Genomic DNA, 12,433 nt, shown 5'->3' on the forward strand with positions numbered 1-12,433 from the left:
AATATCCGCTGTGCCTGATGAAACTTAATGGCCATATTAATCATATCTTAAAGGCATTTATATTTTTAGTTTAAGAGGTGTTGCTTTTGTACATAAAAAAGGATTTACCGTTAGTTTGCCAAGACATAAAAATCTAGGCCATAAAGGATTACGCCAGTCTAATATAGTGACCCTGCTTTAAGTAAAAGAACATTGGGTAACAGTGCAAGACAAACTTAGTACATTTTTGTAAACTATTATTAATCTTCCCAGTGTCTCCGTGAAATAGGTTATGAGTCTGGCTCCCTTCTTATAAAATAGAAGTTGGAAGCAATAAGATTAAATAACCTTTCATGATGTAATGACTTCAAATTCTCAACCACCAATTTTCTAGCTAGCTAATAAGGTATTTTGTGGGGCCTTGTACCTACGTGGTGGGTGCTTAATAAATGGTGGTTAAATGGAAGAAAAGAAAGAATCATCACTATTTTCTAAACTGGAATCTTTTAAATTTTAAAAGTATATTGAATATTATTTACTATATGATATTTGTAACTGTTCCTTTAAATGATTTGGCATCTTTCTTGAATGTTGTAAAGTACTTTCTAATTCCATTTAAGTTATAGATACTAACCATTGTCCAGGACAATAACCTTTGTCACCCATTACATATTCTTTAGTTGTGAAACTGGGACCAGAAGCTTTCAGATTCGATGGCGGTGTTGAAGCCATTGCTACAAGGCAAAATGAAAAATACTACATCCTACGGCCAGAGGTTGTTGAGACTTACATGTACATGTGGCGACTGACTCATGATCCAAAGTACAGGAAATGGGCCTGGGAAGCCGTAGAGGTGATGTTTTAATTTGCCTTTGTTTTTTATAGATAAATGTCTCAGGAATGAATGTTCATTGGTACCTCTAAATCTAGCATATCAACTTTTCCGTGATTTTTCAAACTTTGACCAGACTTTTTTCCATTCAAGACTGAGTGTTTTCAGTTAAGTCATCCTATATCTCTGGCTGCAGCTTTGCTTAATGTAATGAGATATATATGTATACCTACTTTGATATTGAAGAATATAGCTAGAAATGCATATTATAAAATTAATTTTCCATGACTATAGAAGTGATGACCGCTTAATTCCACAAAGGGTTACAGGCAACTTGGGGGTAGTCACCCCTGCCTATTGTCTGTTTCAAAAAACCACTAGGTTTTTTGTTTTGTTCTGTTTTTGTCTATCAGTCTTTGGGCATTGAAATGATAATACAATGCTCTTACTTAGAGTAAATTAGCTACATAGATCTAAGTTTTAGAAAGAACCTATAGATGAAGTACTTTGTGCAAGAATATTCCTCCGCTAATAGCAGGTTGCTCTGAATATCTGTAAGCTTTCCATTTGGCTAGTGTGCTGTTTTAATTATCTTTGTCACCTCTTGGGTCTCTTCCTGCTGAATATGGTTTTCCTAAACTAATGTATTGTGTGCTGGATGCCAGCGGAGGCACCCTCCAGGATATGCATCAAACAATGTCTAATTTTAAGAGCTATTATTCTGAAAGGAGTGGGAGGGAATTCAGGGGATAAGAACAAGCAACCACTTTAATTACACTCTCTTCTTCTCTAGCCCTCTTTGTTAGAAAGTTAGCTGTCTTTAAAAGCCATCCATTATGAATAACTTCTTTCAGAAAAATCTAAGATGAACATTGCCTTTGTGTAAAATTTAATATCTTAGGAAGCCGTTGATGAATCTTGCTTATTACCCTCTTCATTTAGTGTGTGTCTTATCACTAGTCATTAGTCATTTTAAGTAATAACAATTCTTTAGGCATCTTTTTTTTTTTGCAAACTTTTCTGTTTATGTTTAGTCAGTGGTAATTCCAATTTCTGTAAATTTATGTTTTATTCTCTGACAAAATGTATTAAAATTGTAGTTTATCTAAGCTTTGGTGATAGGGAATTATTTTGGTCTTCAGTAGGCCAACAAAGGAATTAATACCAAATATCAGTTTAAATGTAAAATATCAGAAATAGCATATTTCATCAAATGTAAAACACCATAATTAATTTTAAAAACACCATTATTTTATATACCACTAAGAAAGTGCACTACTGATTAAATCATGACATGCCAATATTAAAGATGTTAAAATGTGAAAAATGTATGAGAGAACTGATCAAAAATGGAACGTAAGTAAATCCCTATTGCCATAAGGGCAGGAAGCTTTGATTTGCTTGATTCTTCAGAGGAGTTTGTTTATGGGGTAATAAGGTTGGTTTTATGTGTTAGGAATTTTATCTATTGCCAACTTTTAGTGTAGAATATGATGTGAAATTGTTTCCTTGTATCATAACACAGGGATCCTGTTTTTGCCATTAGTAACTTCTGCCACAACTTGAGACGTAGTGGGGAAGGAGGATGCTGGGGGCTCCTGCCTTTTTTAAAGCACAAAGATCATAGGCTTAGCCAGTGTGGCAGCACTCTTTTCCCCTGTGTTACATCCCCTTGGCCCCCTCTGCTTGTGTGTCAGCTGCAGATGAAGTGGGCAGTGCCCTCAAATGCTGGCAGCATCATTCAAGTGCCTGTGCTTCTCAGCTGTTCTGACTCACAGCTCCTTCCCAGGCAGCTGGCTGCGGTCTGAGAAGTGTGGGAGAGTTAACAGTCCCAGGGGCCTCAGCCACTGAGGTTTTGGAGTTGATGGATGACTGTCCTATTCCTCCTTCTTTGTTTTTTGTTTTGGTTTTGTTCGTTTGTTTGTCTGTCTGTCTGTCTGTTTGTTTTCGTGTGCAGAGATTCTGACTGGACTTGAAGGTTCACACCGGGGACTAGGTTCAAAGGGCATTGAATACCAAGCCAAGGAGTCTGGACTGGATTCTGTGGTTGATAGGGAATGCTGTGGACTTCTCTAAGAGGCCAGTTGGACCATTCACAATCGAGATACAGGGAACCCTGTTAGGAAGTTACTGTAGCATGTAGCTGTGGGGGAGTGGAAGCCTGAACCAAAGAAAGGGGGGTGTAGTGCCTCCTCCATCAGCGTGGGGTCCATGGACCACCAGCTTCAGCATCACTGAAACAGAATCTGCATTTTACCAAAATCCTCAAGCGATTCATGCACATTAAAGTTTGAGGAGCTCTGGTTTGGGGGACACCAGATGATGGTCTACCCTAAATGCATTCCTCTCTTCCCTTGGTATTTTCAGGCATTCACTTCTCCTTCGTGCAGCCCATGTGACTCAGAGTACACTGATCCCACCCCCAGCTGAAGAGTTAGTCTGATAGGTCTATCCCAGTGATCCTCTAAGTGTGGTTCCCAGGCTAACAACATGAGAACCGTTTGGTAACTTGTTAGAAATGCACAACAGAAATGTAAATTCTTCCTTCTTTAAAGAATAATTCTGAGATGCATTCTATACAGTTCCTCAGAGGATTTCCAGTGGGAGTGAGCCCTCACTGCACACACCTGTAACCTGCTCAACATATTTCACAGCTCCTCTCTCTTCTCTGTTTCACTCTCTCTGCACTCACTTCCTGATATCACCTCCCCAAAAAAGTTCTTGCATCCAACCCTTGTCTCATGCTCCGTTTTCAAAGGAATGCAAACTAAAACTTAGAGGATCTTAAAAATCACCTCATCCAGCCTCCCACTGAAAGAAAAGACTCTTCTCCATATCTTTGCCAGATGGCTACTCCCCGTCAACTCAAGGACTTTGTAGCAAAAGAGGATACACTCCTAATAAAGTAATTCATTCCATTTTTAATGGCTGAAAGTGTTAGAAAGGTGCTTTTTTTATAACCAGAATTTACAGTTTTCTGTGCTCTGGGGTACTGGAAAAAAATCCCCTCTCTCTTCTGCATTTCATCTCCTCAGTTTTCTGAAGACAGCATATTCTGCCAACTGTTCCTTCCCTCATTCGTCCTTTTCTTCCACCTTCTCCTCATGGCATGGTTTCCAGCTGTGTCTTTCAGGCTTGAGCAATGTGACTCAAGAACCTCTCTTTTGAGTGCTATTTCCCGCAGACTGTGGTCCAACTTACTCTTTTAGTAGATTTATAAAACCCCTACTTACACTGAACTTATGGTCAGTGATGTTAGCTACTACATTAGCTACTGTCGAGATAGCTCTTTTGTTCTGTGCTTGCATTCACACATAATTACAGTTTTTAAAGTACTAGTCAGCCATCTTCCTATTTTCTAACACGTACTCCCTTCCCAGCTTTCTTTCACTAATGCCCTTGATAAACCTGCTTTCCACGTCTTAACTACATTTCTGAATAACAATGTCAAACAAGACATGAAGGTATATAATCCAGCATACAGCACTAGAGCCTTCCTCCACAGGTTACCAGTAATCCATCAATCACAGGTGTCCAACCACTTGGGAATTTACCCAACAGAAAAAAAAAAAATCTACCTGGATAGATTCTTTTGCTTTTTCTCTATAATACCATGAAGGACTTTATTAAATTCCTCCCAGTTTAACATGTGTAATTAATATTCTGCTAAAGCTCATACTATGTTATACATATACATTCATATATATGTAAGTAAATATGGGTTGTATAATGTCTATAAATGTATGTATGTATAGATTTATATGGTGTCTCCACTGGGCCACAGTGGCAGATAAGCCTCACATAGGAATATTCTTTTCTTTTTTTGCACAGACATTTTTCTCTGGTCCCCTAAATCTAACCCTTTCCATGTGGACATTCTAGCTCTCAGAGAGGACTTGTCTCCCCAGCTCCTACTTCTACCTCGCCAGGCTTGACCCGTTTCAGACTCTGATACGACCATTTTGCCTGGTTCCTTCCACCTTTGAGGCCAGACCAAACTCAATCAGTTAACCTTATTATTAGCATTGTTCCCTGAGATCTACTTTTGGAAATCTCCATGGGTCAGCTCTTTATCTAATCTGGTAGATAAGAGAATGCATTTCTATTCTCACGGTGATGCTTTCTGATTTAGGATTTAAGTCACGCTGCTTCTATTCTTTCCCCCCTCAAAAAGTACAGTCACTTGGAGTCAGGTTTGTCTTTCCTCCTTTGTGTAGCGCTCCAGTCACTGTAAACATCCTCCTATTCTTTTCTCTGTTATTAGCACATTCCAGTCACATTGGGTCACTATTAATGTAAGCGTTTACTAAAGTCGAGGTTGTCCCTGTGCCTACAGGCTGAGTTCCAAGAACAGACTGTAGTAAAATGACGTTCTGACCAGACTATGCTACATACATAGATCCTTCCACTACTGAGATTCTGTAAAACTAAGGCCTGTAATGGGGGCCCAGGAGAGCTGCTTGGCCCCAGCTTTGCATTCCTAACATCTTAAAATTTAGACTTGACGTGAAGATTTTTTATGTTTTTTTAAAGTTTAAAATGCCTCTTTGGCATTTTTCCTTTTTTTTTTTTTTCCCAACCAAAAGCCTTAAAAAGTAAAAGTAGCTAGGCCTCTCTGAACCTCTGACAGACCTCTGTCACTATGTTAAGTATGTCTTCATCATGTTTTATTCTCACAACACCCCCCATATTGAGCAGAGGGACACTGCCAGGTTCAGGAGCCTCTGAGGCCACAATTAGCAAGTTCCCAGCTGGCACTCAGCCCCCTCCTCTAAAACTTCAGACTGTGTTCTTAACTGCTGTGGCTCTCCCAGTAGGACTGTAGGGAAAAAGAACGAGTGGGGCGCAATGAAAAAAGGAAAAACGATTGGGCTTTGTCAACTCCTCACAACAATTCTTTCTCTATAATGAAAGAAGAAGCTTAAAGACATTTCTATGGGAGGGACCTGTCCTTATATTATCACCGAAGAACTTCTAGAGAAAAACCAAGAAAAGTTTTGTGGTTAAATCTTTTTTAGGAAATGTCTGGAACTAGAATTTCATTATGTTCATAACAATAAACTTGCCCATTTTTTCTAAATCCTGATTTTTCCTGTTTTTAAAAATAGTTTTTAGCCTATTCCAATGTATCTGGTATATGACTTTTTCATCAAAAAGAACTTTGATTGAAAGGGAAGGAAGGAAAAACAAATAATTGGACCTGAAAATTCCTTTTGCAAGGCTTTCCCCCATTCTGCTCATTATCTGCAACTAAGAATATAATCAAAGCTTTTTTTTCTTTTAAGTTGATCTTATTTTCCCGGGGGCTTTTAAAAAGTACCAAATCATGAGACATTTTCTTTATACATGTAGCCTGCCAGTTAGATTTTCTTTAACTTGGTAATTAAATGCTTCTCCTCCTGGACCCATGCTCTATGCCTTCTGCCCTCCAGCCCGAGTGTGGAAAAAATCAATTTCCTCATTATCAGTATCTGCAGATAGAAGATGAGCTCTCAGCGCCTTGTCCCTGCTCACGGGATTTGCCTTCTCTCTCCTCTTTTCTGGGCTCTGCATTCTTAGAGCCATGCTTTCCTCCAAAACCTTTTATTAGCCAATAAAGATTTTTCTCAACTAATGTGACAAGGTTGATGCTCTCCATCTTTTTGGTAGTTGGGCTAACTGGGAGAAAAGGGTATAACTATGAATGTAAAAAAGAGTGACAGGGTTATGATTTTTAAGAGACACCTGAAAAATAAATTTAAGATTACATGAGAACCTAAGAATGACTTTATCTTGTTAATGTTTTCTATATTTTCTTAATTTTCTTATAAATATTAGAGTTTTAGTCTTAAAGTTGATTTTTTTATTTTTTTTATTTTTATTTTTTGGCCCATATGCTACAAATTAGAACCAGGTTTCAGATGGCAATTTTTATGAGACCCTATAGTTAATAGGATTAATAGGATCTGGTGGGTTGAAACTAACTTTCCTAGAGATGAATAGGCCTGGTAACTAGCGAAGCAGCCAATGTAATTTCAAAATACAAAGAGCGATGAACTTAGTGGCAGCTGACAAAGTGGAAGACAAGTCATTTTAGGTTGTTACCGAATTTTTCATTCCCACACTGCCCAACACATGTCTTTTCTGAATACTCATAATAGTCAGACAGCTACAGACAGTCAGAATGTACAATCCTACCTCTAGATAGTTACCAGTGGATTCATCCCATCTTCTTCCAGCCCAGACTAAAGAAAAGAAATATATATTTTAGAAATAGATGTAAGCCACATTTTTCTCACTGCTTTCCATTTTGCATTCCTTGATCTCTGTCACCAATATCATTAATTAGTATTCCACAATCAATTTTTAAGAAATAAGATGTTCTGATTATAGTAGCAGCTGTTTTGGGTCCAGTACACTTTCTCAACCAGTGGTTTATAATTCCATTTGATATGAATAATCATTCTAGACCAAAGGTCAGCAAATGTTTTCTATAAGGGCTAGAGAGAATTAGGTTTAGGGGACCATACACAACTATTCAACTGCCATGTAGAGAACAAACAGCTGCAGATGACATGTAAACAAATGAGCCTGGCCATGATTCAATAACACTTTATTTACCAAAACAGACAGCAGACGGGATTTAGCCTGTGGTCCATAGTTTGATGAACCCTGCTCTAGATTATAGGAGGAAATCACTGAAAAATTATTCCAAAAGTAAATGTAGAAGTGTTTCCAGTTAAGTGATAAGATTTATTGTCCATATATATGTCCTTTAACTTTTCATACTTTATTTGCATTTGCATTTTATAGTTTTTTAAATTTTCACCCAGAACCGTTACAATCTATCATTCTTCCTGAATCCTTATTCTATTTGAATTTGACGATCTAATAACAAAAATTAGTGACAATCAGTTGACTGAAATATGACCACTTTTTTCCCTCTTTGTAACTTAGGCTCTGGAAAATCACTGCAGAGTGAATGGAGGCTATTCGGGCCTAAGGGATGTTTACCTCAAACACGACAGCTACGATGATGTGCAGCAAAGTTTCTTCCTGGCAGAGACACTAAAGTAAGTAAAAATTATTCTAAAAGTATGTGGCCGAGATACCTGGACAGACTTTCTTTGTACATGTCTTTATCATGAACACATTCAAATACCATCAAATATGACTGCCTCGGAATGCCATCCTACATGCCTGGCAGGAATTGCAGGTGTGTTTTCAGTCATTGTATTAAGTTTGATGACTTGGGACTGCTTTGACGATTCTCATACACTAGTACCAAAGCACAGAGTAACTTCTCCCTCTGCACTAATGAGTATATTCCTTCAGGGTTTTGCGATACTTGACTATTGTCCATGGCTCTCCCTAAGCTGAGTGGAGACATGGATGTGGATTTTGCTGTGCCTTTGTGGTTTCACTGCCTCATATACTCATGCTTCTCTCTCCAGATATTTGTACTTAATATTTTCTGATGACGATCTACTTCCCCTGGAACACTGGATCTTCAACACTGAGGCACATCTTCTCCCTGTACTCTATCCGAATAAAAAGGACGTTGAAGTCAATGAAAAATAAAAAGACATTTTATATTTTACTCTGCTCCATTCCCTTCACTGCACACCTTAATAATTCCTTTTCTGGTGTTCAGGCACATGATGAATTTTTATTACTAGCTCTGTGATTATTCTAAGTTCTAAAATTGTTTTGCAGTCTTTTATGTTTATCATCATAGGCTTAGATGGGCCTAAATTCCTTTTCATACCCTTTGCTATTCGGTCAGTAGATCACAGGTTTTTTATTTTAAGTAACCTTTTATATCTGGAGTTCATGAAGGTATAGTATCATTTTTATTAAACTGAATACAGTGGTATACCAATGACCTCTTAATTACAATTTTGATTTGACTGCAAAACTTTTTCCTCCTCTATGAGGAGATGGTGTCTGCTTTAAGCTGTAATGTTTTGCCATGTTGCAAAAAGCCATAATAATAAATTAAATATTAAAAAAGCTTTTTCCTTTTCAATTTCAATGTTAATATGGTTTGTCTATCCACCAGAGACAGATCTTATAACTGTGACAGCCTCCTTATGCGGGTCTATCATTATTTGATAGCATGTCTTCTAAAATTCTTCACTCACATTTTTATTCAATTTAGAATGTCATCCCAAAAGGATCATCTCATATTGACCTCATTTCATTGGAACCATAGTAGATTTTTTTTGGTTAATTATATTAGCGTTTCCTAATTTGTGAATTCGTTCTCAAATTTTATTTCAAATGCCCTGTGTCATTTCTGGATCATGTACTGATTAATTTATTTCTTTACCCACCACACAAGAAAGTGAGCTTTCAAGTTTTGCAGATCTCTGCTATAACTGACTTATATTTTTTTAAGGGAAATAGTACCACTTTTAGTGTGTCAGCTTTCGCTTTTTACTAAATACATGAAGAACTGGGTCTCTAAAGAAAGGGTGAGTATTTCATTTGGCTTTTAGTTTGCATTTCATCTTTAACTTTTTTTTTTTCTTGAGAAAAAGGAAGCATTACCTTTGGTTCAGATTTTTCAGATTTGAAAAGGGCCCTTTCTCGAATGTAGTTATTTCACATCAGTTTATTAAAGCAGGATTTAACTCTGAAAGAAGCTTTGCCAATGATTCTATTCATGGTCTATTGAGGAAAATCTAATAAACTTTTAGGCCAAATAAAAATATAGTATATTTTATCTGGTTAAATTCAACATAGTGACCCTAGTTTAGAACCAATATATGAGATTGGACGCTCCCAATCCCCTACAATCCTGCAGCAGATCAAAATAATTATATGATTGTTTAGAGTGTTGTTTTGAGATATTAATGGTTTTCCCAAGAATAGATTTGGTGACAGCTTATGTTTTCTTAGCATATTGGTTCATATTTTATATATATTCCCATGAAAAGGCTAATACGATGATATATATTCTGAGGTACAAAGACTACAATTTTCAACCAAGCAGTGGTCAAATAGATCAGTGCAACCCCCTGGATTAAGCTGAAGCATATGCAGTGGCTGCATTTGTAGTTTTAAATCTATCCGATATTAGCAATTTCTTATGGTTCAGTCTAATATTTTTTAATACAGTTATTTTCTTGTATCTCAGTCGACTTCATTATTTTACCTATTTCAGTTTTTGAAAGTGTTTCAAAGGATTTCCTTTGTCTGAAAGGACCACCTTGTGTGACCTGCTCTTTTTTTCAATATTGTATACTAGTATATGTCAAAGAATAAATTAATAAAATTAGTAAATGAAAAAGAGCCTTTGATACATCATTGTTGCCAAGTTAATGTGTTTTGAGACCCAGAATATCTTCCGCTCGTATCTTCAGCTCGCCTTATGAAATGAACAGATAGAGTCCTTTTTCCCAGGACTTAAAGGCAAAATATAAAAGATTGTTGTCAAAACTGGGCCATATGTATTTAGATTGTAATTTTAATATGAATGTCCTTTAAGTTAATTTTCTTTGCTTTTCAATTTGATTTGAAAGAGCACAAAGCTGATACATATTTCTGCAGCAGATAGGATTTTTTAATATCAGGTTTATGTACATACTGCACTATAATGTACTTTTTATATCTTGGTACACATAGGCAAAAAGATTGTACTACATGTTGCTCTGCCAATGTCAAGAATAAAATTTTTCCAATTCTAGAACTTGGATTTTTTTAACGTAAGTCCCAAAACACCAAAAATATACACAAGAGATTAATGTTATGGTGATGTAATTTAATTAGAGTTATATTTTAATAATCATTTTAAGCAACTAAAGTCCTTAGGTAGACATGGTCTTTCATTCACTTTCAGTAATTTCATCTGAAAAGTGAATAATTAAAATAGCACTTAATTTTGTATTTCTGCATATGTTTTGGGTATACTTTGTGCAATTAATATTACACATGTAAGTTGTACGGCAATTTACAGAACACAATGTTTGTCATAAGTCCTTCATATGTATTACCCATTCTTTACATTGATTTTGATTTGTACTTAAATTCATTCTGTCATTTCCAACTTTATATAAATCTTTAATGTTACGAGAAACATAATAGATTGACACATAATTTTTAAAAACTATATTTGTAAAATTTCTCTATTGTGAATAAAGTCTTTTAATATATTTCCTCATTCGTTGTTTTTCTCCTTTTAAGTAAGCTTTTGTATATGTAGGGGTGAGTGTGTACAGTTGCAAATGGAAATATTAGATCCTAATAATGATTCTATACAACACCCAGAGTATCTTGACAGGGAAAGATTTTTGCATACACAGTATTTGGTTAATCAGATACCTTTATTAAGAATCTTACATATGTTCAACACCAAGGTATGTAGGGTGGAGGTGGGGAGTTGGTGTCAGAAATAGCATAAAGTATGATCTGTGTTCTTAAATTTGTAATCAAAGAGATCAGATTCACCCTTCCACCAAAACAAAACAAAGCCACATTTAGTTAGACAAGTTAAATTCTGTTCACAGGAGCAGGACGTCATTAGGATTTGAGTGTCACAGAGGCTTAGTAGAAAAGAGAGAACTTAAGCTACCGGAGAGCCTCCAATATTATTGAAAAACAGGTTTTTCACTTTCATGCTGTACTTACGAGAATGTTTCAGACGTTTTGATTTCTGTTCTCACTGCCTGGAGCTCTCTTTCCCCAATGTGTTTTGGCTCATTCCTCACTTTATTCAGGTGTCTGCTCAATTGGCACTTTACCAGATTGGCTTTTTTTGACAAATCAATATAAAATTTCCCATCATCTTTTTTCCCTTACTCTTATTTTCTACTTAACATTTGTTAGATTACATATTCATTTCCTTATTTGTTATTGTCTGTCTAACCCCTTAGAATTTAAGTTTCATGAGAACAGAAAGTTACTTTGTTTGCCACCACCACTCCCCACCCTACCTCACCCCCATCTCCAGTGCCTAGAGCAGCATCTAGCACTTGGTAGCACACAGTGACTATTTGGTGAACGGGTGAGTGAGTGAATGAATGAATGAATGAGACTCCCCCTTATATTCATAGGCTTTTGCTATAGTATTTGTCTTTCAATAAGCAGTACATTTTTTAAAATATTAAGTACCAGTATTATAAAACATGTTATTTTGAGTAAATAATCGTAAAAATTAGCAATTGTTTTATTGCTGCCCATAATTATTTTAAGAAAAAGGGGAGTAAATCTGTGTTTGTGACTCAAATTTCAAACAACAGATTTTTTTTAAAACTGCTTATATCATGTATGGCCCTATGTAAAATACACACCAAAAAATACACATCATGATTTCTCTAATATAGAGTGTTTTCAGTATGACTATTTGAATAGTCAACTATTGTTTTCTCTGACTTAATCTCATAGTCCCTGTGTCATATAAAAACAAAAACAAAAACCAAACTTTCTATAGCATCAAGCAAAGGAATTCGTTTTCCGACAGAGGTAGTCAAATGGGAATCTTCTGAATTAAATTATTTGTAACACAAATGATGTTGGTTGTGTTTACTCGGTTGGTAACAGAATAATTAAAAAGTATTCAAAACAATTTTTATTTATACTAATCATCAACCAACCACACAGAGATGGCAGCTGACAATCAGTACATCCAATTTCTGATAA

General features: G+C 36.1%; 1 protein-coding gene across 2 annotated transcripts in view; it reads left to right on the forward strand.

The window, feature by feature from the left end:
* The window catches only part of MAN1A1 (mannosidase alpha class 1A member 1), a 155,979-nt gene extending 145,024 nt beyond the window's left edge, over positions 1-10,955 (forward strand). For both annotated transcript variants that reach the window (XM_019740975.3, XM_074333505.2), the window contains 3 exons: positions 660-832; positions 7,748-7,863; positions 8,245-10,955. In XM_019740975.3, coding sequence (XP_019596534.3) covers positions 660-832; positions 7,748-7,863; positions 8,245-8,371 — 416 coding nt within the window. In that variant the 3' untranslated portion in view covers positions 8,372-10,955. The remainder of the gene's footprint in view (positions 1-659; positions 833-7,747; positions 7,864-8,244) is intronic.
* The last annotated feature ends 1,478 nt before the right edge of the window (positions 10,956-12,433 follow it).

Source organism: Rhinolophus sinicus, chromosome 2, assembly GCF_057876585.1.
Source record: "Rhinolophus sinicus isolate RSI-liver-muscle chromosome 2, RSI-T2T, whole genome shotgun sequence".
Lineage (NCBI taxonomy): Eukaryota > Metazoa > Chordata > Mammalia > Chiroptera > Rhinolophidae > Rhinolophus > Rhinolophus sinicus.